Here is a 26,294-nt window from a genome sequence, read left to right on the forward strand (position 1 = left end):
CACTCTGGGGTCCCATCCCATACTCACTCTGGGGTCCCGTCCCCCCATGCTCACTCTGGGGTCCCGTCCCCATGCTCACTCTGGGGTCCCGCCCAACCCCACCACTTACAGCTGGGCTTCAGTTTCCCAACTGGGAAATGGAGATAAAATTTGTATCTAACCCTTAGGGGTGTTTTGAGGAATAAATGAACAAGTAAATACATAAAACATGGAAACTTCGTAGAACGGTGCCTGGCCTCTAGAGATCATTCCGTGAACGTCAGAAGATGTTCCTGTCATCATTACTATATTTATGCCACCAGTGAGCACACCACGGCGTGACTGAGTCTCCCTCCCCAGCCTGCAACCCGCTGTGGCCCAGGCCAAGCCAACCTGGAGGGACAGCCGCCAGCCTGTTTCTCTGACAAGCTGATTAATGACGATTTGACCTTGGGTTAAGTTACCGATGCTCTCCGCGTCCCAGTTTCCTCCTGGAGGACAATGGCTCTTTGATACCCAGTGCACAGTCTTACTTTCAAGGCAGAAACTCTTAGTTTAAAAAGGCGGCTGTCATCTTCTGGGTCAAGTTTTTCTGCCTTGCACAGATCCTATTCCAGACCAAGACTATCTTAGGGAAACTCTTCAACTATGCGGAAGTTCGGGTGCCTGAGACACACCTCATTTACCCAGAGATCCCGGCCAGGGAAGACCATGTGGTGGGGGGGAGTTTTGTCAGAGGACTAACATTCATCTTTCAGGACCAAATTGTTACCTTTTATCATTTTTATGAGAGTCTTTCTAAAACACATAGATACATCCCTGACTTAACAAATGGAATTCTGGCCAATAAATCAAAAAGTTTCATAAAGTCAAAGGACAGTAGCAAGAGGAAAAGAAGGAAGACAAAAGATCCCATACACTTCCCCTCCCTTCTTCCCAAAGGAATGAGCCAGCGCATCCATCCTGATTCCACAGCCAGGCGGCCTGGCGCTCGAACCAGGGGCGCGTGCTCACCTGCTTCGCAGCTGCCTGGCTTGGAGGTAAGGAGCCCCGCGTCAGCACCGGCGGGCTCCCGGGGCCGCAGAGCTCAGGGAAGGGGTTGGGGATGGCCGGCAGAGACGAGGTTCTGAGCTGCTGGTCTTCTTCCTGCAGGCGTCTGGGAAGAGAGACACAACCGCTCGTTAATAGTTTGCTGTCACCGCCCCCTGACGCGATCCAGCAATCCCACGTCTGGAGATGTGCCCCAAAAAACTAAAGAGGGGCTCCAAATAGATAACCTGGACCCCAGGGTCACAGCAGGCTGCATCGCAACAGTCCAACCCAAGCGTGCATGGATGCGTGAACAGACACACAAACGTGGTCCATCCACACAAGGGGACACAACTCGGCCGCCCGAGGAAGGGAACTCTGACACGCGCTGCAGCTGGGATGAACCCTGAGGACACGGTGCTGGGTGACAGATCTTGTGAGATTCCACCTCTCTGAGGCACCTGGGGTCGCCGAGCTCCTAGCTAGGACAATGGTCACTGCCGGGGACTGGGGTGAGGGGAGTGGGGAGCTTCTGGGTCATGGGCAGAGTTTTTCTGCAAGCTGAGCCAGTCCTAGAGATACATACACAACACCGTTAAGTATACGCAACACTGGGCACTGGTTTACTTCGACACAGCGGAGATGGTCAATTTTATGTCATGTGTATGATACAGGGACGAAAAGTCTTGTTTTTTTTTTTTTTTAAAGCTGCCATTCTCAGACTCCAAAGGGTCCAGATCCCCTCACTCATTAAACATCCGGGGGCGAGAAGCACCGTGAGCATGCTTACATGGCAAACGATGCCCCGCGCAGGGCCCATACCAAGTGCTCTCTCCAAACACGGATGTGTGAAGAGGTTTTGTAAGAGCATTTTCAGGAGAATCACCATCCCCAGTGCCCTTGATGTGATCACCTCTCCAAACACATAAAAGCAGAAGAGGCTTTGTGTGTTCTCATCTGCATCGTGGAACGAATGCTTGTTTCTACAAGGTGGTTGATCGCTGAGTGCGCTGGAGCTAAGTGCTCCGTGTCCTACCTCCCCAGAGCACAAAAGCCCGTGTCCGTGTGTCCTCAGAAACACCCCGCAGCACCCCACTTCACAGCGCCAAGGGCCACCGCAGAGCCTGCGCCACGCTGCCCACTTCTGGGGCATTTCCTGCCAAGAATGCAAAGTCCACTTGTCCTACAACTAAGCCAAACACACCCAGTGAGATGAATCAGATGCAGTAACAAAAACAGCAGAAGAATCAAGTTCAAAGTCAAAGCAGAGACAACTGCAAAGCGCCCTTCTGCTTCTAGTCCCCAGGGCTCTGCTGGTGGCCTCCTCTCTCCACTGCTAGGCTCTCCTGGGGGCGGAGGGCACTGCTGCCCAGTGTCTGGATGCCCACCCACAGGAAGGGAGCACAGCCTGAGCGACCGCTCAGTATTCCTGGTGTCTGCGGACACTACGCCTCAGAAAGCCCTTGCACTGACTGGACCTTCCAAGAATTTCTGAACTGCTTTGACAATTCAACTAAATTAATGATCAGTCGCTTTCTTGGGAGTTTTGCCACTAGAGAAATGTTCCGTGATCACTTTACAGGTTCTCTGTTTACCGACTGATCCTGATGCCGGAGGGGCCTGTCCGGCCCTTTCCCTGGGGACCAGGACGCGCCCATGAATGGCGCGCCCGCTCCCACGGCAGGAAGGAGGTCCGTGTTGGGGTGCGGGACGGCTCTTCTCTAGCGGCTCAAAAAACACACCAGAATGTGGATGTGCGTGGTTAAGAAACGCCACTCTTCCTGTACCAGCCTCTGTCGTAGCCGAGTGTCCGGCCGACAGGCGGTCCCTTGTCCCAGACAGCCAGAGAAGGGGAGATGTGGCCAGGCCCACTGGGACTATATTCCAGCCCCAAGATGCCCCCTAGCCAGTGACTAACCTGAAGCACTGAGTTTTATGATCTGCAAGATGCCAACATTCTGATGCCCTAGATGTTAGCAGAAGCTTCTCTTAATAGGCTGTTGTGAAAAATGTTAAAAACCATGTTGTTTAGGGCAGTGAGACCATCCTGTACGACAGTATCAGCATGGGTTCGTGTCATTACGTGTTTGTCCACACCCACAGGATGTACGACACTGACGGTGGGCCCTGGGTGCCGACACGGCCTTGCGGCTTGTCAAACGTTGTACCAAACGTACCACCTGCTGGGGGACGTGGACAGTGCAGGAGGCCGTGTGTGTGCGCACGGGGAGTACAGGAAATATTCTAAATTTCTCTCAGGCGTGCTATGAACCTAAAACTCATCTTTCAAAAATAAGTCCTTATTAAAAAAAAACAAAAACAAAAACCCAGACGTTATGCTCGGTGAACAAGGATTCCCTTCTGCTGGAAACAGCCAGAACAGGTAAATCCGCAGCAACAGAAAAGCAGGTGGGTGGTTGCCGGGGCCGTGCGAAGGGGCAGCGTGGACACACTGAGGAATGGGGAGGGGCTTTCCTCTGGAGGGGTGGGAACCTTCTGGAACTAGGTAGAGGTGGCAGGAACACAACCCCAAAAGAGTACTAAAAATGCCTCAATTGTACACTGTAAGTGGTTAATTGTATGTTACGTGAGTTTCAAGTCAGTAAATTATTCTTAAAAATTAAAAGGAAAGAAAAAAAGAGTCCTGCGCCGGCTTTATAGCAGTTCACAAGTACCGTCCGAGGCAAAACGAAGGGACATTACACGGAGCTGGAGACAGTCCCCGTTCTGGAGGCTGCGTCCCTCCACTGTTACAAACCGAGACGTGGAAAGGGGGCGAAGGTGCAGGAACATCGGGGGTCGGGGACGGGGAGGAGAATGGCAGGCCCAGCGTGCTCTGCCGTCTGCCTGGCTGGAACACACCCACTGCCCTCCGCTGTCCCTGCAGTCCACTCCTTCAGGACCAGGATCGGACCCAATGGTAGCCTCTTCCAGGAAGCCCTCTCTGCCTTCCCCAGCTTCTACTCTGCACCTGTCTCCGTCGATGCTCCACACCCCACTCCGTGGGTCTCCCCACAGCACCGGGCCCAGTTGGTCTTGAGCTCCTCGGGGCATCTCAGGCTGGGTTTGCATCCGGACTACCCACTCACCAGGCATGGGCCAGTCCCTACCTCCAGGGCCTCAGTTTTGTCACCTGGGCACCGAGGGCCACCACACCACCCACCTCGAGGGCCATGGTGGCCATCGTCCCAGCTAACAAATGAGGATTCAACAGAGACTACACAGAGGAAGTGCTCAGCACGCACGGGAAGTGCTCAACATAAGGCCTCGCTTACAAAATAAATCTTTGTGTGCCCCGTATCGGTCACCCCATTTTTTAACTGCACTTGAAGGTAAGAAACAATGCTACTCCCGCGAGAGAAGTGAGGAGAGGTGAGGCCTTAGGCCCAGCATCCACTCTGCATCAGGGAGAGCGTCTGGTGCACGCCCGCCCCATGCACCCCCGTGGGACCCCCACGGCCGAGGGCTGAATATGGCCTGAACCTCAGGCTCAAGGGCTCCGGGCCACTCACTGGTCCGGGCCTTCTTGTCCATCCTCTGCCCTGACTCAGCTCTGGGCACGGTCGCTGTGCGGGCTGTGTCCCCATCTTCCCAAGGGCCCCCACGCAAGGCTTCCCTGGACGCGTGACTGACAGACCCCAGGCCCAGAGAAGCGCCCGGGAGAAAAGAGCGTCTCCTTCCAGACTGAGCTCCACAGGGGCCAAGAACACAGGGGTGATGCTCCAGAAAGCAGAGTGGGGGGAAAACACCACGAGGGGGGAGGTAGGGAAAGGCCAGGAGCCCAGAGGCAGGCGACCACCCCTGCAGACGGCTCTGTGCTTATTCTGCCGCCCGGGACAGAGCCGGCTACCTTGGGCAAGAGGGTTACCTGCCTGCAGAACACTGGGGATGTCAGACCAGAAGGAGTCTTATAGAAGTCTCTGGAAGCAAAAAGGACCCCCCCCCTCACCCCGACCCCAAGGAAAGGAAGCGAGATTCCCCAGAAGATGCAGTGCTAAGGAAGGAACAGCCAGGGGCACCCCAGCCTGACAGAGGCCCAAGAAGGAGGGCACCACCAGCCTCACACTAGAAAGCCCAGGAAGGCAGGGAGGCAGGGAGGCAGGGAGGCCTTGGTCCCTCACCCCCTCCCACCCCTCCATCCTCATCTGAAAACCTCCAGGGCCCACAGGGACCGGGCGGTGGCCACGGAGAGCTTCTCAGCTCGATTTCACAAACCTCTCCCCCCAGGAGGCCCACGATGCCTTCAGCACCCCCGTCTGCCCATCTCCCAGGCACTCGAGACACACTCAACACTCCGTCCCTCCCCCTCCAAAATTCAGGTGCTCACAACTCCCGTCCGTCCCCCTCTTTATCAGGGTCAGGACACCACCATCTCTAGGCTGAAACAGCCTCCAGGTCGGCCATGCCCTATCCCGCCACCTCCCCGGACACCAGGCTGCCAGAAAAATCTGCCAAAACCTAAACCCAATCTCCTCGCTCGCCTCTTCAGATCCTTCCCCGTCTCTCCCCCAGAATGGCTCACAAAGGCCTTCGGGATGTGGCCCTGACCTGTCGGGGTCATCTTTTGTTCACACCCTTCCGCTGAGGTGTGATCAACATGTAATGTCTACGACGGTGACGTTAGCACAAGCAGGACCCATCACCAGTCTCGCTTGCCAGACACACCCACGACCTGCCAACGCCCTGTCCCCGCTCTCTATTGTGATCGTTGAGGCTCCTCCCTCTCAGCAAGGTTCTCGGTCTACACCACAGTACTGGGACTTGAGGGCTCTGTGCTGCGGGAGATCCCTAGGACTTGCTCACCTTGCAGAACCAACACTCGGGACGCGCTGTCCCCTATTTCCCGGCCCCCTCCCCTCGGCCCCTGGCCTCCACCACTCCCACTCTCTGCTTCTCAGAGTCTGACCACCTTAGATGCGTCCCCGACACGCAATCACATGCCATCTGTCCTTCTGTGGCAGGCTTGGTTACTTAGCATGCTGTCCGTGTCGCCCATCAGCGGATGAATGGATCAACGCAGTATGCACAATGGAGTATCGTTCCGCCGTAAAGAGGGAGGAAATCTGGCCATTTCCGACAACAGGGATCTCTTCTCCCCCCAGCTCCAACTCACCCCTCGACACCCAAATCAGAGATGTGCCACCTGCAAGGAACCCCCCCGCCCGCTTCCAGAAGCCCCTCCCGCCAGCCCCGGAATTTCCAGTGAATCCCCCGGGGGATGCCCCTCGTTACGTCCAGCACATTCTCTCACGAGGACTTCCCTCCCCTGGCACCGAGCAGGCGCTCCATGGACGTCGTCAGAGCTGACCCGGACACCACGTCCAAGCCCGTGGGGCCGAGCTGGACCGAGCAGAGGGTAGTGCTGTGCCTCCACCCTCAGACTCGAGCCCCTTCAGGCCGGGGGTCCCACCTGACAGCGAGGATGTGCACAGGCTGGGAACGCTGCGCCTGCAGGGACCTTGTTCCCGAGGCTGGCGGCTGGCCGCGGGCGTGCTGGCCGTTCTGCAGCAGGGGCACCGTCTCCGACTGCATGCTACGGGCCGGGTACAAACTCTCCAGCGACGCGTTCACGTCGTTCACCAGGGCCTCCAGGTCTACGTCATCCTCTGGGCGTGCGCGGCAACAGCGGGAAAACAGAACAGAGCAGAACTTTAGCAGCAGCGGACAAGCACACGGGCATCTTGGGGATCAGGTCCCCGAACCCACAACAGGTCACACGACCCGATGAAGGCGGGGGAGCGTGACTGAGAGTATACATCCCATAAGGAACCGCACGCGGCATGTGTATCAGCATCACGCCGGCCTCAGCTGGCCTCTGCCTGGCTCCCGGACCCCTCGGCGCGGGTGGGCCCCCTAGCGCGATGCCCCCGCCGCGCCGGCCTCAGCTGGCCAGACCACAACAGGTGGACATCAAGCCCTAACTCTATGCAGCGGGACCTCTCCCTTCCCAGAAACTCTAGAAGCGAAAGAGGGACACAGGAACAGAGCGGCACCTGACACGGACAGAGGCCTCGGCCTGCTCAGGGCTCCAGGAGGGCCAAGCCGCGTGGACGGGCTCACAGGCGGAGGCTGATGGAATGTGCACCTGCTGACCTCCAGGCGCCCTCCTCTGCCTTCGACTGGCCTGAGAGCAGGGTAGGCCTGGTCGCAGAAAAAGGCCTGACAGACGCAGAGACGGAAGCACAGACAACGTCAGGGGCAAGGACAGAAAACAAAGGAGGTGTGCCCTAGGGACTCTGAGGGGAACTTCGACATTATCAGCTTGGCCAGGATGCAGATGTTTGGTCAAACAGGATTCCAGATATTTCTGTGAAGGTTTTTTTTTTTTTTTTTAAGATTTATTTTGAGAAAGAGAGAGTGAGCACACAGTGGGGAGGGGCAGGGAGAGTCTTAAGCACACCCTGCTGAGCACAGAGCTGGATGTGGGGCTTGAGAGCTGGATGTGGGGCTCGAGGCCCTGAGATCATGAGCTGAGTGGAAACCGAAGTCAGATGCTTACCTGCCTGTATGTACCACCCAGGCTCCCCTCTGTGACGTATTCTTTAGACGAGAGTAACATTTAAATCAGTAGACTCTGAGTAAGACAGACTGCCCTCCATAATGTGGGTGGGCCTCATCCGATCAGTTGAAGGCATTTAAGAAAAAAAAGGCTACAGTCCCCAAGGAGGGAACAATTCCACCTCCAGACTTGAACTGCAACTCCTCCCTGGGTCCCCAGCCTGCTGGCCCCCCTGCAGATGTTGGACTTGCATCTGCACAGTCATGTGAGCAAGTTCCTTAAAACGCTCCCCCCTCCCCGGATACCCACAAACGCACATCCCGTTGGTTCTGTTTCTCTGGAGAATCCTGACTATACACCGTGGGGGGTACAAGCCAGCACACTCGGAGATGTGGGAGCGGCTGGGGCCCGGGGCAGAGACAGAGCCTGGGGCTCCGAGCAGCCTGGCGGGGCTCGGCTCGCAAACCCCCTTCGGCCAGGCCACGGTCTGGCCAGGAGCTCCATAAAGCACAGTCCCTACAATCACATGCTGAAGCTACTCTGAGTTAGTTTCTCTTATTTGTAATCCACTGCAACCCAACAGCACTGTCCCCTTCTGTGCATTTTCAGCTCTGTCACTTTTCACAACATGGCAACCGTGAACGAGACCCACCCTACCGGAGCGCTTTGCAAGTCAAGTCACCCACAGGCCCACCTGCTCCTGTACGGGACACCCACTCAGCACGACGGGCTCGGGGCCCGAGACAGCTCGACCCTCGTCAAGCCAGGGCCCCAAGCCCCTACCGGCAAGAAGGCAGAGCAGAGCAGTCACCCGCCAAGAGCCCTGCTCTTGCTATGGGCTCCACACCCAGGACACGAGGCTCCGCTTTCTACTGCTCGGCCCACAACCCCGACACAGCGTTCGCAACGGAGCTGCCCGCAGCGGGGTGACAGGAGGAGGCTGGTCATCACGCCGCTCTGTAACAGAGCCTGGCATATGGTAAGCACGGGGTACATGTTACTCAGTACACCCACTGCACTGATACCTACAACAGAATATAAACCGGGGACCACTAACTGGTTTAACCCCCCCTGCGGGGGTCCAGCACCTTGCCCACGATCACACACAAGCGCGAAACAGCGAGCCTCGAATCTGAAAACGATCTTTGCAGCCACCAGTTTGACCTCACCAGGTGTGTGCTCAATGCACGAGCTCACAGACATTTCCGGAACTTGCTCTCCCTGCCTCTCCCACTCGCCACACACACGGCCTGGATGCCTTTGCTTCGGCTTCCCCGCCTCATGAGGCAAAAGGGCCCAAGAAGACAGAGCAAAGCAAAACAGCGACAAAAACCTGCCTGAGGAAGGATGCCTGGCATGGATGCCAAAGGGGCGGAGGGTCTGGGGGCACAGGGGGCCCCACGGCTACAGCCAGGGAGGGCGTGCGGTCGGCTGGGGGTGGGGTGGGGGTGGAGAACAGCTGTGGGAAGGTTGAGGCAGGAGCAGAAAAGCCATGGACCCCCGGCTTCTTGACCCTCCAGGCAACGATGCCAGGGCGGGTCTGAGAGAGGCCTGGACACGGGACGTTATACCCAGTGGGCTTCAGATGGATCCCACTGGGTCCTGCAGACAGATGGACCAACAGGAGAGGAGCCGATGCTTCTGAAATGGCAGGCACCAAGACCAGTGAGAGCTATCTAAGCGGAGTAGACGGGGGCGGGAGGCGTGGACATGGACCCACCTCCCGACTTGAAACCTGTGAGCAGGGCCCCACATGTCTCCGGGCCTGTGTGGGAGAAGGAAAGATGTTGCCTAGATTGGGTTATAAAGAGTCAAAGATTAATCCCGTGGCCAGACAGTAAAAGGACCAAAGTGCTGAATTAATAATTCATAAGTACCATGTGATCAATAACTAATCTACCACAAAGGACAACGCCAGAGTCAGCAGGCAGAAGTCTTGCTCAGAGTTCGGGGGCAGGGAGGTGAGTGGGCCGAGTGGGGCTCACGGAAAATCCGGAACCCCCGGAGGGAGAGGTACGCACACACCGCTGTCCTCTTGTTTCCTGTCCTCATCTGCAAACTGAGGAAGCAAAACTCAGCAGGGACACTCACAAGTCTGGGGCTTCCGGAAAGTTCTAGAATGTGTCCTACACTCCTATGTAGCTGCCCAGAACAGCTGCCTGATTTGAGCTCTGTAAGACAATTAAGTCTATGCGGCCCTCACTCATCCCGTGAACAACCCAGTATATCTCCCAATGGACCATTTAAGTCAGTGTGGGGTGAAGGCCAGAACTCAGGGCAGTTCCCGAGTCAGCCTCGGGTCACGCCCAGCTGGGGCGGGATGCCACAGGCAGGCTGGCCGAGGGGCGCCACAGGCCCGGTGGGGTTTCACCCAGCTGCCGCTCACACGTCCTCAAAACCAGGAGAAAACCCAGCAGAAGACACTGGCCACCCCCTGACAAACAGGCTCGCTCTCTGACAGTTTTCTCCTGAGACCATGCCATGTGTTGGCCCTCCAGATGGGTTTTCACCGGAGTTTTATCTTTTCCCTACGGAAGCCCCTGGCAGTGTCCACAGAGGCAGCCCGTGGTGTCTTCCGTCCTGCCCTTCCGCTCCTTCTCGGGGCCGGCCAGGTCACTCCCACCTGGGTCACCCTGTCTGCAGTCAGGCCACTGTGCTTTCGGGAATGGGAAGTAACTCTGACATTACTGAAAGTCAGTCTGACGGTGAAGTATAAAGACCCCAGACGATAAATGCAATGTGCGTCCTCAACATGCTTTCACCCCCCTCTGAAAGGAATGAATCAGTCAGGATTTTCCTTAAACTCTGTTAAACTCTAGTAAGGACTAATAATGGGATCTTCCAAGCAGGGGTCTTAAAGGACTGATTCCAAGGAAGACATTTATCCATCACGGTCTTTTTTTTTTAAGATTTTATTTATTTGTCAGAAAAAGAGAGCACAAGTAGGGGGAGCGGGAGGCAGAGGGAGAAGCAGACTCCCCACAGAGCAGGGAGCCCGATGTGGGGCTCGATCCCAGGACCCTGGGATCATGACCTGAGCCGAAGTGAGATGCTTAATCTACTAAGCCACCCACGCGTCCCTCTCCATCACATTCTTTTAAAACGTACTACACTGGGGTGCCTGGGTGGCTCAGTCAGTTAAGCGTCCTACTCTTGATTTTGGCTCAGGTCATGATCTCGGGGTCCTGAGATGGAGCCCCGCATCAGGCTCCTGGCTCAGCGGAAGTCTGCTTCTCCCCTCTCTCTGCCTCTCTCTCAAATAAATACATGAAATCTTAAAAAAAAAATAGTACTGCACTATGATATTACGGAAGTCACCAAGACATTACTGAGGTGACTGTCAGTTCTTGCAGAAATGCTTGGAATGGCTCGCATCCTGTGCATCCCGTCGGGTGCAGACGGCTCCGCGCCTCCCCTGCGTGGATCGCCACCCACCCGTAAGAGCCCTTCTGCAGAGAAGCAAACACAGCGGGCGCGAACGAGGCAGATGCTTCTGGAAATGGGTGCTAAGACGACGTGTCTGCTCAGTACAGACTTGATGCCAAAATATTTCCCGTGAGACTGTACCCCTGGAAGGTGCATGGAGGGGGAAGGGAAAACAATTTCACGTACATGGTTTCACGTCACACGGGCTCAGGAGGACGCGTCTGCAGCCCAGACACAGGTCAAACGACACGGCTGCAAATCCAGTTATTAACAGTTATTTCGCTTTCCTCAAATAACCCAAGTCCCACACTGATGCTGACTCTTGTCCCAAATATTTGGGTAGCTCATCTGATCTCAAACTCACATGTGCCCCTGGCCTCACTCCCTCGAGCAAATAGAAGCTGCTTCACTTCTAAAATAGACCTAAACTCAGTGAAATAAGCTCGCGTTTGGCTCCTCGATGATTCGGGGTGAATATCTTCCATAAGCCAAGCCAGGAGGCAGCCGGGCGCTCACTGGCGGACCGCGGGCGCGGAGGAGAGCGTGAGTTAGAGGCGAGGCTCCCACTTCTGGCCCCGCCTGGCCCCCCTCACTGCACCCTGCTGGGCCCTCCGCACCACACGGTGTCCTCTCGAACAGACAGGAAAGAAGACACTGACTCTGCCTCAGAGAAACGCTACTTGCCCGATATGCTCAGGATACACGTATGGACTGTCCGTTCTTCCCAGACCCACGTGAGCACCTGTTACCACACACCGTCTGCCTGCCTCCTCCCATCTTCATACAGAAGGGACGCTCCTGACGAGATGGGGCCCAGTAGCCTTGCTTAAGATGCTAAAACCCCAGACAGTAATAGATTATTAAGAGCAGGAAAAAAAAAAAGGAAAAGGTCGATGGCACTGGTGAAGTTGGGACAGAATAGAAAATAGTTATCTTGGCCTTCTTTATGATCCTGGCACACAGTGCCTAAGATCCTTATAATGTCCTAAGCTCTAAGAGCAACGTGAGCATCTTTTGTTCTACTATTTGGTCTTTTTTGGTTCCTGAAATAGCTCCGGAGCTTTCATAAAGGTGAAAGGATCATCTTCTGTGATATATAACATTCTGTTATTCATTACAAGCCCTTTTCTTTCTTTCTTTTTTTTTTTTTCTTAAGATTTTATTTGACAGAGAAAGAGCGTGAGAGCGCATGTGCACACAAGCGGGGGGAGCGGCAGAGGGAGAGGGAGAAGCAGACTCCCCGCTGAGCAGGGAGCCCAAAGTGGGGCTCGATCCCTGAGATCATGACCTGAGCCAAAGGCAGACACTTCACCGACTGAGCCACCCAGGCGCCCCTACAAGTCCCTTTCAACCACACCTGAGTTTGTATTAATCAGGTGCTTTGGGGGAAGCCACCAGATAACCATGGGATGTGGGCTGGTTGCCAGGGGGACCAACAGTGGGACTTGAGAGTTGGGAGGCTCAGCCCCACTCCCCGACCTCAGGGAAGAGGAGACAGGGGCTGGAGGTCGAGTTAATCACCAGTGGCCAGTGACGTAAGCCATCATGCCTATGTAGTGAAGCACGTATATAAAAAACGCTAACCCCCAGGGTTTGGAGAGCCTCTGGGTAGGTCAACACATAGAGGCGCTGGGAAGGTGGTGTGCTGGGCACGGAAGCCCCGAACGCCGTCCCCATATCTCGCCCCACGCCTCTCTGCCGCCTGACTGTTCCTCAGCTGCATCCTTTATAATAAACGAGTACTCTAACCAGTGAACTCTCTGCCTGAGTTCTGCGGACTGCCCTAGTAACTGAACCAAGCAGGTCGTGTCAGAATGAAACGGCATCGTAGGACACGCCCAGCTGGTGTCAGAGAATGCTTGATGTGGAAAGAAAGCCCGCACGTCTGGGGTGCAGAAGTGCTGGGTCAGCACGGAGAGAAAAAGGGAAGCTCTCAGTGCTATAGCCAGAAAGTCCCAAACACATGCGGAAAGGTCAACGCTCTTACACCTTTCTATCTGGACAGGAACAAGAGGTCCAGCCTGCAACGGAGCTTTCAACCTAAACCATGCTCACCTGGCAAACTATGTTTGTCGACCTCTAAGCCATTTAAACCTCGTGCAGACAGAACTCAACATTCGACTGACATACCTTCGGCACACCAATTACTCTTCTCCTTTCACAGAATCCAGCCACAAGGATTTAATTTTTAATCGGTACTGTTAGGCTGAAGTAAGCAGAGTAAGAAAATCAGGTGTTATATGCCCTACTCATATTCTTGATAGTTAGATACTCAGAAAACCGAACAGATCCTGACCACCCCTCCAAGTACACGGGCAACTTTCCAATCCTGTCATCTGAAAAAATATATCCAACAAAGCTTTATCGTAATGGTTACTACAGGCAGGCAGGATTTGAAACACGAAATAAAATCCCTGGAAGGATCCGTCTGGCATATACATGTAAATACACACACAGCTTCGGCCATATGCTCACATCTCCTGACCTTTCCGCACGTCTATACGAGAAACTTCATTTTCCAACCTTTGTGGGAAATAGCGCTCTCCACTCCACCCGCCCTCCCCCAGACAATCGCAACTGACATGGTCAGTGTCTATGAATTGTGAAAGTACGTATCAAACAAGCTGATTATTTCAACAACTGGAAGAATCTGTGTGTGTGTGTGTGTGCGCGCGCGTGTGTGTGTGTGTGTTGCATTACAACCATATATGTGTCCTCGAAAAGGAGCCCCGCCTACACTTTTTGCGGCTGCTGGGCTCTGGTCAGCACTTAGCGGGACTATGCAGACTCGCAAGCCCGCAAACCCAATCCCAGGCCCAAAGCATGTTCCTTCCCTGAATGCACCCGGGTTAGGCTCGGATGGAGAAAAATCAGTATCACAGGAGAGAGCTGCTGAAACTGTAAGTTCCTCGCAGAAGGAGGGAGGATTCCTACAATCCCCAAACCCTGACACCAGAAACTAGTCCGTGACCGAACGACTGCCAGATTTATTAGCCCACACACCACCGGCCAGGAAGGACTCGAAAGACTGGCTGGGTGGCTAATGTATTCAAGTTCACGGGCTCTTCCGAACCTTGAAGACAAACACTGGAAAGACGTCATGCACTCGCAGCCCACCTCGCCGCACCCTGCTCCCTGTCCTTCCCAGTATGCGAGCCGCAGCTTTGAACCCAGTGAATCACCGTGCGCTGGTCTTCCTGCTCCTGAGCACAGTCCTCAGGCCCCCCGAGCACAGTGGTGTCAGGGAAGATCCTAAAGGTCTGCAGACTCTGTGGCCTGGGTCACAGAGCTCGAGCACACCCACACAACTTCTCCTCGCTATCCCGTGGAAAGCTGAAGAACTCCAAAGGGTCTCAGAAATTAAGAGGCGGCAACTTCGCACCTCCCGGCTAGGCAAAGCGAGGCCCAAAGCAGTGGTAATTCAGTGTGCATGCCACATGGTGGCCGGGTGGCCCGACGTCTGAGCTGTGTGTCCACATGCGAATTAGTGGTTATCACCACTAAGGACCGCAATCATCAAGTGCTTATCACGTGCCCCTCCACTTCACATCACTGACTAATCTGTAAGGTAATGACAGGTACGATAACACTGACGTAGCAGTGAGACAAGCTGATGTTCAATGGGGTCAAGGTCCCACAGCTGCTGGTGAAAACGCCCAATGAGAACGCAGATCCCCTTTCTTTCAGGAGGGTCAAAGTGCTTCTGTGACAAGAACACCCTCGGCCATGCCAGCCTGCCGTGATGGTCGTGTGTCTGGCAGTCCTCCAGCCCAGCCACCCCCCACGGCGCTGGCATGCCCGCTCACACGCAGCTTCCTCCATGACCGGGGCCGAGGGGACAGTGTGGACACCACTCCTGGTGGCCAGCACAGGGGCGGGCTCCTGGGGGCCGATGCGGAATGGGGCCCAGGGCAGCCGGCAGGGACAGGCGTCTAGCTGAGGAGAGGAGTCAAGGAAGGGTCGCTTCCAGAAGAGAAATATTCCATCAACAAGATGGGTGTCCGGACCTAGCCAGGAGGCAAAACAAGAACTGGGACATCTCTAGGCCACGGAGGCTGGGGGGCGATGCGGGGACCCCTGGGGCTGGCTTCCGGGCGACTCACTGGGTAACCCCAGGAAGACCGGCTTGGGAAGGTCCAGCACCAAGCTGCTCGTTTCCTAAGTTGCACTAACCACGGACCCCACTTCCTAACAGACAGTAGGTCTCGGTACACATACTTATGCTTCTCCACCCATCCTGCGGACCACGCGATGGGGAGCCGTCCCCACCCACCGGTATTCATCTTGTGATAAGGTGTGCATCTTACGACGGCTCGTGCAAAGCTCCACCACAAGTGGACAGAACATGCAGAAACACAGTGAGCCCACGATTCCTGCCAGCTGTGCCAACAGCTGCTCCCACACCTCCCCAGAGCAGCTCGTGGCCAGGGCTAGAAGGGGCCCAGGATGCTGACAGTAACGGCTGCCAGGGAGGGAGGCGGGGCCATGTCTCCCCGGCCTGACCGATTCCTCCTCCTCACCACCAGGGCCATGGGACGGCCGGAATACTGCAATCCTCCGGGGGGTGGGGGGCGGGGAGGAGGGTAAACCACAAAGTCCAGGGCAGATCCCCGAACCGAGGGCAGATAGGTAGCCCGGCAGCCAGAAGGCACTGCTTCTACCACCAAAGCAAACAAGCAAAAGAAGTTAAGATAATGATTAACCGCTATCACTGGACTTTGATTCCAGTGAGATTCAGCTGTTTAATCCACGTTTTAGAGAAGTGTCAAATGACTCTATTCCTCCCCTCCGCAACGCCGCCCATGTCGTTCCGTGACTCCGTTCGCAGAAATTCTAGAACTGGAACCCGATGACCGGTGAAGACCGCCTAGAAAGAGAAAGTCTACAAACTTCCCTTCTGTCTTCGACTGTGGCCTGCCTCACGGTCGCAAGGAAGCGCCCAGAAAGCACCCAAGACTGTGGTGTTCCGTGCGTGGGAATATACAACACAAGAAAAGAATTTTCCACTCCAGAGAAGTCACAGCCCGCCCTGCAAGGACCAAGGACCTCAGCTACACGTTACAGAAAAAGCACAGACTCAGTAGTGCAATCTCTATTTGTACTATTAGAAGACAACTGGGGGGCGGGAAGGGGAGAACAGAAACATGCCCACAAAATATCACTCAAAAAAGACAGAATTAATTGCATCTTTGTCTTTCGCGATTTACCGTGTTTCTTCTCCAGACTTCTGGTCCGGACCCCTAATTCTTCCATTACATCATAAAGCAGGGAGACGCTGGGCGCAAGAAACTACGTAAACAGCCGGTCATTCTGGAAGGTTCTCACTTGCCATCAATCCTAAAAATATTAGTCCAAGAACACTGGACTTGAAGAGGAAAATTCCAGGTCACAGTCCCAAAGTCCACCCATTTGCTAGCACTGCCCTTTCAAAAAAGGCAAATTTTTAAAGGCAAATTAGACACCGGGGAGTCTCTATTACCCCGTTCAACATTAACGCTCTGTTTCCGTGATTTTAACTCTTTAAGTGTAAAATCCATTCATTCGACAAACAGGTACCGAGCACCAACTACGTATCTGTCATTGTTCCAGGTACTGGAAATGCAGACGTTAACAAAAGAGACAGGAGTCCCCGCCACCTGAATGTAACCACATCTTTCCAACCCGCTTTGGGAAAGGATTTCCCTGGGAAACAAAGTAGCAGGGGAGGAGATGACATTTTACTACCTCTGGCAGAATGAGTCCCTCCACAGGAGATGCTGAACCTGCTCCCGAGCAGTGGCAAGTGAGGGAGGGACCAGCAGAGGTGACATCGTGAAGAAAGCAAGCGCAAGCTCCTTACGGGAAGGGGTGACCTCCAGCCAAGAGGAGGGAATCCCGCCCAGGACTGAACATCTTGCAAGAGAGGACAGGGACAGGCGTGGGGTGACAGCAAGCAGCATGGAGCGCGGTCTGTGTCGTCGGACTAAGAGAACCTTGGCACAGCTGACGGAGTGGCCAAATCAGAAAAGCGTCCCAGAGGCCAGACACGTTCCTCGTGTGGTTCTGCTCACTCTTGGCAGAAGAGGAGAATTTTAAAACGAGATCTCTGTTTACAGGCAAGACCGTCATCTAGAGGGCATTCAGCTCTAAGAAGCGCCCAATTTCCAAGGCCTCAGGATGGGGAAAGTCATTCCAGGAGAACGTACTGGGCGATTCCAAGAAATGGCACAGCTCCCAGAACTGAAATGCCCAGGAGAGAGGGGCTGGCTTTCCAGGATGTGAGGGGAAATGGGGTTTCGCCGGAGAGACGGGACGCTCCGCATGAAGCAGGCGGGCTCTGCGAATCTGGAGGCGTCCCCCCTGAACCCGATAAGCGAGGAGCGGGAGCACCCAGGCGGCTTTGGTTTGTGAAAACAGCCTCCTGAAACTCACCCGGATTCATTCTGAATCCAGTTCTTTGGAGTTGGGTCAGGGAAGGAACGGAGGGAGGTCCTAACCGAGGGCTTATTATTCTTTTTGAAAACTATTTTTCAACGGAGAGAAGTGAAGCGGTATGTTCTGATGAATGCCCCGGGACAAAAAGGGATGCTTGCAGGCTGGGCACGCGAAGGAGGGGAGGCCATGGGTCTGATTTCTATTCTCTCTGTTGATGATGATGATGATGTTGATGAACAACAGCTCCCACTTCCTGAGCACCCAGAAAGCGCCAGGTCCTGGGCCAGGTCCCTCCACAGCCCAAGCTGTTTCTCCTCCTCTTGCCAAACCAGACAAGTAGGTATTTTCACAGATTTCAGCTGGAGATACTGAGGCAGAGCGTCTCAGCTCCCCAGACGTAGGGTGCAGAGTCCGATCCAGGTCTGTCCACCTCCGAAGCTGAACATGTTGCCTCCTTCTTACATTTTAATTTTCTTTTGTTTTTGTTTTTGTTTTTCCTCACTAAACTTGAGTTCCTAGAAGACTGGAACTTCATGTTCTTTCACTTTGGCTTCACTAACTCCACACCTGGCACATAATAGGTGCTTAGTAAATTGGCACTGAATACCTAAACAATGGAGTCAGCAGCCTGCATAAATCCAGCTGTCGAATTTTCTAGAAAGTCAGCCAGGCAGCCTTCCCAAACCCTCTGGTGGCTGTTCCTTGGAAAAAGGCCCACCAGGCAGGTGACACACAGGCCACCAGGTGGATAAATGCCAGACTAATTCCAACAAGGGAGGACACGTGTCCAGGCATGGGGACCGTGCAGGAAGAGTTACCCAGCAGGCCAGAGCCGTGCCTGTGTGAGCCTGCCTGACCCTGTCAGACCTACCAGGTCATCCCTGAGGTCACAGGATGCAATTCTGTCCCCAACCAGGAAGTATACTTGGGGCATCCCCGCCGTGAGAAATCTCTCTCCCTCTGAAAGCACACTCTTCCTCCATGCCAGAGTCTCTCTGGCTTCCCTGGCCCACCATGGATGCAGCTGAGCTTCCCAGGAGAAGACACGGCTTCATACATCCTAAGTACCCGCCTCGCTCCACATGGCGTTGCCCACAGAAACACTGGAACGGGAGGAGTGGGGCTTGGTGGGCAGGTGGGCTCTGCACTGGGAAGAGCTCCATTTCCAGAGGGAAGATGAGAAGTAGGGTATGCTTCTCAAGTCATGGACCCCCTGCTCGCATCTCCAAGGAGCACTTAGCCCTTGACAGAGCCTGATTCGGTATCCCCTTGGACAAACTTTCCTTGTCTGCTATGTCCACTGCCCTGCGTGCTGGTCAAAGAGTAATTCGGAGAGACAGAGTGTGCAGGGGGCGGGGGGAGGGGGCGCGGTACAAGAACATTCGCTGGGATCGCTTACACAATCCTTACACCACAGCCATGAGCTGCATGCTATCACGCCCATTCCACAGATTAGAAAACCGAGGCTCAGAGAGGTGAAAATATACACCCGGAGTCTCACAGCTACTGGTGGACCCTCAGTTCCTACCCCAGTGAGCCTAAAACTCCAACATTCTTTTTAGTTTTTTTTTCCCCCCCACAAAGATTAAAAACGAAAACGTGATCCCCGGTCTCAAGGAGCCTAGAAAGAAATGGGAAAGACAGACACGTACTTGACAAACTAAAAAAACAAAACAAAGTGTGAGTTTTCAGGAGGGAAAAAAAAAAAAAAACCGCAAGAGAAGATCCAAGGGGAAGCAACTTATTCAACGGGCAGCGGGGGGCATCCAGGAAGGAGGTGACAGCATGGGGGTCAGTGCACGTCACCTACAGCGACGGAAGGACCCCAAGGTGTCTGGACAAACAGAATGGTGTGCCCACTGAATTATATCTAAGTTGTACCCACCGCTTCCAAAAATGGATTGATACTTCTTTGGATGGATGCAAAGGTCCGTGTGTTCTATGGCCAATAAATTAAAACCTCGCTGTGCACTGCTGTGTCCCCTGGGACTGGCATGGCCTAGACAAGCAACAGATATACGTCGAACGAATGTAAGAAACAGGAAAAGTGAGGAGCAAAAGTAAGAAAAGCCAACAGGCTGGAGGAACACAGGACTCACGGGGATAAAGCCCTCTACGAGCGGTGAGCATCCTGACAGCAAAGGAAACGTGAAACATTAATGGGGTCCAATGATCCGCTAAAAGGGAACAGGCCAGCATGGCATGAGCCGTCCGAGCATCAGGAAAGTGAGCTGGAAGAGCTGAGACCCGGGGATCACAGAGGGTGACGTAGAGTGTTTCCGTGCCAATGGGGAACTGGGAACGGGGAGGTCCGAGGTTCGCCTGACTCTGGGAAAGATGGAGCGAGCAGGTGCCTCAATGGCTTTTTGTTCTGTCTTCCTCATGCAGACAGATACTCTTCCGAGTGCAAAGGATGGAGCGGGCACAGGTCCAGGATAGGGGAGGAGGCTGCAGGGGGTCCAACCTATTTGGCTGCTTCCAAGGACAAGGAAAACTCAGCCCCTACCTCAAAAATCTCATTTTGATGCACTGAAAACTCTGAGGAGTCGGAAGGACAGGAAGGCACAAGCAGACCTTGGAGGATGGGGGGTAACTCCAGAGGCCAAGGGGGTCGGAGCCCACCCGCTGGGGCCAAACTGGGCTCTGCCACTCCGCAGGGGGTGATCTGGGTGACTCTTCTGACCCCTGGGCCTCAGTTTCCTCCAATGCAAATACAGGATAACGAGAGTGCCCACCGCATAGCACAGTTAGTTGGATTCACTGGTTAACAGGTGAAGAACCTGTTTTTATAACAGGGAAGTCACCTAAACAGGTACGAAACAGAGGACATAGGCAAGAAACCATAGCCTCCCTTTCTGAAGGTCTGTGATATTGTCATTTGAATGGATACTGCAGAAGCAGCATTAATCATGTGGGCAAACGCGATACTTAGACGTGGCCTGAATGCATTTCGTTTTCCAAAAGGCAAAAAGATGTCACTCTGTGGGAGAACGATTATGGATGGTTTTCCTCCTAGTTTTTTTGCCATCTCAGCCCTAAGAAAAGGTGTTTAGGCATGGCGGGAGGGTGAAGGAAATCAAAATCATACTCAACGTCGGCTTCAATATCCAACCAGAGGCCAATATTCATTACTATTCAGGATTCTGTTGAACACATCAGAAAAAGGACTTTATCTTTAGGGGACAGCATCGTTTCCCTATGAGGGCAGGATGCTAAGAAAGTAAGAGTTACTTTGATGTGTGCGCGCGCGTGCGTGCATGTGTAAAGCAGGTAAAATGTTGATGATGTTCTCATGGATAATATAGTAAAAGATGGACATCCACTGAACTATGACAGGAGCTGGGTCCAAAAGCTACAATTGAGAGGAGTCTTGCCAGCTAACTTTCTGGTTTCGTCCTCTCTCATCCCACCTCAAATGCCCCTGACACCCCTTAAATGGCACCATGGGAAGGGAAGGTCTTTGGTCATCTGGAATTACCAGAGCCTCCCTCCTGGAGGGTAGGGGTGAGAACTCAGGACCTTTCGGGAACCCACAAGTGCATCTATGGCATGTACGTTCAGGAATTCCTTAAGAAATGATCTATTAGAAACAAGTATGAGCAAGGCACCAGAGCAGAACCTTCAGCATAAGTAAAACACGGTTCTTCTACTCAAGAAATGCACGATCTCAGGAGAAAGGGGGAAACGTGGTCCATAAAGTAACACTTACTCGTAACAGCTTATACAACAGGTGCATGCTACAAGAGTCCCCTAAATTACCTCCAAATTTGAAGATGCACGGACATGGCTTCGATTCCAATTTGAGCACTGAGTGACCTCTCAGTCCCTTTGGGCAAGTTACCATACATCCCTGGCTCAGTTTCCTGATCTGCAGCTCTAACAACTCCACGGAAAACACAGAAGACACACGGGAGGTTTTAGCACGGGACTCCAAGTTATCACTGTCCTATTAGTGTTTTTCACCGTACTTATGCGAGATGGGTATTTGCTATTGGAGAATCTAAACCATAACGTGGTTCCTAAGTCGCCCACGGTCACGGGGCACCACCACTGGAAGAAACAAGAGCCAAGAAATATCTGGCCCCGAGCATGGCCACCCCCAACATCTGTGACATTGGCCAAGGCTCCCTGCAGGGGAAGATAAAAAACCCTTCATCTTCTCTACTGACCTTCTTTTCTAACTGTGGTCTCTTCCACTTGGCAAACAGATTATCCAAGCCAAGTGCTGGAGTCTGGTGTCTCCACGGGAGCCCTGGGTCCCTGGATGTATGATTCTGGGCGCCATGGACAATGTCTGCAATCCATCTTGGGAGGCTTCACTGTGATGCTCACACATTCCTGTCTCCAAACGGACCTCGGTCCCGAAATGAACACGCACACATATGACCACACAGCTCAGCCTCAGTGGCAGGCAGGAAGAGCCAACAGAAACAGTTTTTTGGGTTTTTTTTAAAGATTTATTTATTTATTTGAGAGAGAGAGAGAACACGAGCAGAGAGGATAGGCAGAGGGAGAAGCAGGCTCCCTGCTGAGCAGGGAGCCCAACATTGGGCTCGATCCCAGGACCCCGGGATCATGACCTGAGCCGAAGGCAGATGCTTAACGACTGAGCCACTCAGGTGCCCTGGTCTTTTCCATTTTAAACAAGCTGTTTCTGGGGCACCTGGGCGGCTCAGTTGGTTAAGCATCTGCCTCCTGCTCGGGTCATGATCCCGGGGTCCTGGGATCAAGTCCCACGGTCCTGGGATCAAGTCCCACATTGGGCTCCCTGCTCCACGGGGAGCCTGCTTCTCCCTCTGTCTGCCGCTCCCCCTGCTTGTGCTCTCTCTCTCTCTGACGAATAAATAAAATCTTTAAAAAAATAAAAAACATAAAATGAGAAAAGACCAAACTTCGAGAAACCACAATCCTCTGAAACCTCACGTTATCAAAAATACGGTCAAGAGAAAGCTAAACCCAGAATGACTGTGTTACTAATTCCATCCCTAAGTATAGACCCAAAGGTCCTGAGAGCAGGGACTCCAACAGGTACCATACACCTGTGTCTCCCGCTGCACCATTCCCGGGAGCTGTGGGTGGACGCAGCCCGGTACACACGGACGGACAGACAGACCAACACGCAATGCGTGTGCACCGCAGAGGAGGATCAGCCACAGAAGGAATGAAACTGGGACACACGCTATAACGAGGATGAACCTCGACGACCGTGCTCAGTGAAATAAGCCAGACACAAAGAAGAAATAATATAGGATTCCACATCCGTCAAGTAACTAGAAGAGGCAAAATCACAGAGACAGTAGCGTAGAGGTTACCAAGAGCTGGGGTGGGGTTGGGGATTATTGCTTTCATACATACAGACTTTCTGTTTGGGCGACACAAAAGTTTTTGAAATAGATGGTGCTAATAACTGCCCAACACCGTGACTGTAACGAACACCACGGAACTGTGCACTTAACAACAGTTAAAATGATCAATTTGATGTCATGTATATTTTACCACAATAGAAACATATCTGTAAAAAACTGTCAAGAGCAATTCTAGCTATTATAAAACCACCGACTTTTAAAGGAAAACGCAACCCTTCCTGCAGGGTGTGGCTGGGAGATGCCTGAAGCATTGCGACGACGATCACACAAAAATAAGCTGCTTACGTTGGAACAAGCTAATAAACAGGAGAGCACTAAATCCTCTCTGCCAGAGAGAAAGAACAGGTCAAGGAAAGTCACAGTGAGCCTTTTGTTTTAAATACCAGGTCCCCTGCAAAGAACCAGCTAAGTTGACCTCAAACAATGGCACAAACCTTCAGGCCTCTAATCAGAGCATCCGAGGGGGCCCTGCAGATCACAGGAGGCAGAGAACAGTCCCGGACCTTTGTCAGATTCTGTCCTGTGGGCCCAGGGCATCTTGTTAAGAGGAACCCGAGCTCGAACCTGGGGTCAGATGCAAAGTGGGGAAGGGGAGGCTCGGAGAGGCAGGGAGGAGGGCCCCGCAGGGTCGGGGGATGGGGGGGCGGTTCCTGCAATCCCCAAGCCCACTCAGTCCAGACCCGGGGCTGGGGGCGCCACCGGCAGAGAAGAGCATGGTGGCATTTGGACACACTTGACAGAGAGAGGTGTGCCTTCCTAGCCCAATCCCAGACCTCGAGCCTCGGCCACCGCCTTGTCCAGCTCTGTTGCCACATTTCCCATGTGCCATGAGTGTCCGTGGTCCAAACACACACAGCATGCTTTCCCCTGCGTGCCTTCTGCCAGTTTTCCTATTTGATTGTTTCTCTTACTTAGAGGGCTTTTACGGGGCGCCTGGGTGGCTCAGTTGGTCAAGCGACTGCCTTCAGCTCAGGTCATGATCCAGGGTCCTGGGATCGAGTCCCGCATCGGGCTCCCTGCTCTGCGGGGAGCCTGCTTCTCCCTCTCCCACTCCCCCTGCTTGTGTTCCCTCTCTCGCTGTGTCTCTCTCTGTCAAATAAATAAATAAAATCTTTAAAAAAATAAAATAAATAAAAAAATAAACTGAGGCTCCTAACAGTCTGCGTGCTAAATGCACTGCAATGATTTGTCCCAGGCCGGAGTGTGCAGGTTCGTGTTTGGAAGGCCGCTGTGCCCCTGCACAGATGTGTATCTGCCGTGTCCTCAAACACCATTTTTCCTTTACAGTGGTGCTGAGTCTTACTGAGGAAATTCTTTCTTAGCCTGAGGGCACAAGGATTCTCATGACTCATTCTTATTTGAGTAAGTTTTTAGAAAATGCTGTTTTCTACTCGTAGTGATTGAACTGGCCTGAAACTGATGATTAAGGATAGGATGGGGGCAGGGTTCCAGTTCCCCTCCGCTCCTCCCCACACCCAGCCCCGTGGGTCCTCGCTGCTCTGCTGGGACTTCTCCGAGCTGCACCGAGTTTCCATAAATGTGTGGGGCTCTTTATAACACGTCTATTCTGGTGCTCAGGTCAACGCATCCTTGAATCATTAACACGCTTTCCTAATTGTGATGGCTCCTAGAGAAGCTTTGTTATCATTCCTTATGAGCCATCTGGGGCACGTGGCTGGCTCAGTCGGTTGAGCAGTGACTCCTGATCTCAGGGTTGTGGGTTTGAATCCCACACTGTGTATAGCGATGACTTAAAAATAAAATCTTAAAGACAAAGTTAGGAGCCATCTGACAAATCATACCAAAACTGCAAAGTGTGGCCGCACGTGCATTAAATTTAAAGACAAATTTGATAACATGCGACATCTTTGCTAGTTAAGTCTTCTGATTCGCCATCACGGAAGAGCGCTCCAATTGTTTATGTCTTTTTTATGTCCTTCAGCGGCAACTTACACTTGGGTGTGAGTCTGTGTTTTCACAGACATGACTAATATGTATGGTGGATGCTCTACACTTGTGACAGGTTACGGAGGTTTCCTAAAGTTCCGGCTTAGCCAGGGTTTTGCTCTCTTCATCTGTTCTGTATTATGTGAGTGGAGAATTGTGTATATTCTCGTGGTCGCTGGTGAGATATCACTTTTCCCCCTTCAATCTTTGAATGTGTCAACGCCTTCACCATCTAACGTTGGTAAAGCATCCTTGCATGATTATAACGAACCCAACTTGGTTATAACATTTGTTTGATGCTTAATTTAAGGCAAAGGGGTAAATCTGACTACCGCTTTACACGGTTGTATGATCATGTGAAATACGCCCATATGTGGATTTCTTGTGCTGTCTCCTGCAGAGCTACAGAGCATGGTAAGATGAGTCAAGGCTCTGGTCTCTACCTCTCCCACAGCTCGTGTGAAAGGAGCAATGATTTGCTCCTTGAAGGTTCTGTGACACTCACATCTGCAAAACCCCAAACATTTTTGAGGCGATGGTACCGGATTATAGACTCCATTCTGCCACTTAATTCCTTATTAAGATTTTGTATTTTGCCAGGAGTCGAATTATTATTTTCACTTCGCTTTCCTCTTTCAACTCTTCCTCCTTATTTCTTCCAAATTCTGTACCTGAAACTTTTGAGAGCTGTCCACACCACTCACAGAGCTATACATTCTGTCAGAATATTCCAGATGCATTCACTGTACAGGAGAAATAGTCTTGGTTTTCCTAGGTAATCTCTAGGTTAGTTTTTTAGGTAATCTCTAGGGATCAGGCGGTTTTTTGTGTTTTTTTTTTTTTTAAGACTTTATTTGTTTAGAGCAGTTTTAGAGGAGGGGATGGAGATTTCCCATATACCCAATACTCTCCTACAAGCGTGGCCTTGCCCATGATCAACTTCACGCACTAGAACGGTACTTTTTTTTTTTTTTTTAAACCACAGATGCTGACATATCCTAACCGGCCAAAGTCCATAGCTGACCTTAGGGTTCAGTCTTGGTGTTGAATGTTCCATGGGTTTGGACAAATATATCCATCCTTATGACATCATACACAATATTGCCACCACTCTAAATCCTCCCTGCTCTGCCTAGTCATGTTTTTCCATTGCCACCCTGGCAACCACTGGTCTCGTTACTGTCTCCACAGTTTTTCCTTTTCCAGAACGTCACAGACTTGGAATCCTACTGCCTGTCGATTTTTCACACTGGCTTCTTCCACACAGGACTATGCATCCCAGCTTCCTCCCCGTCTTTCTGTGACTTGATAGCTCATTTCTTCTTAGCACTGCATTGTCTGGATGGACGAGCTTATTTATCCGTTCCTCTAATGAAGGATGTCATGGTTGCTTCCAAACTTTTTGGCAGTTACGAATAAAGCAGCCATGCACATCCCTGTGTAGGCAGGCTTCTGTGTGGACATAAGCTTTCAGTTCTTCTGGGTAACAGCGAAGGCACGTGACTGCTGGATCGTATGGTCAGAGTAAGCTCAGTTTTGCAAGAAACTGACAAACTGCCCTCCAAAACACCTGTGACATTTTGCATTCCCACCGCCAGCGAATGAGAGTTCTTGTGGCTCCAACATCCTTGTCA

At 52.8% G+C, this 26,294-nt stretch overlaps 1 protein-coding gene across 1 annotated transcript in view; it reads right to left on the bottom strand.

Moving 5' to 3' along the window:
• Positions 1–26,294, bottom strand: part of GRB10 (growth factor receptor bound protein 10) — a 160,367-nt gene that overhangs the window by 57,972 nt on the left and 76,101 nt on the right. The window contains exons 5-6 of the mRNA XM_044920255.1: positions 6,419–6,614; positions 994–1,135 (exon numbers count right to left, since the gene is read on the bottom strand). Coding sequence (XP_044776190.1) covers positions 994–1,135; positions 6,419–6,614 — 338 coding nt within the window. The remainder of the gene's footprint in view (positions 1–993; positions 1,136–6,418; positions 6,615–26,294) is intronic.

This window comes from Neomonachus schauinslandi, chromosome 12 (genome assembly GCF_002201575.2).
Source record: "Neomonachus schauinslandi chromosome 12, ASM220157v2, whole genome shotgun sequence".
NCBI lineage: Eukaryota > Metazoa > Chordata > Mammalia > Carnivora > Phocidae > Neomonachus > Neomonachus schauinslandi.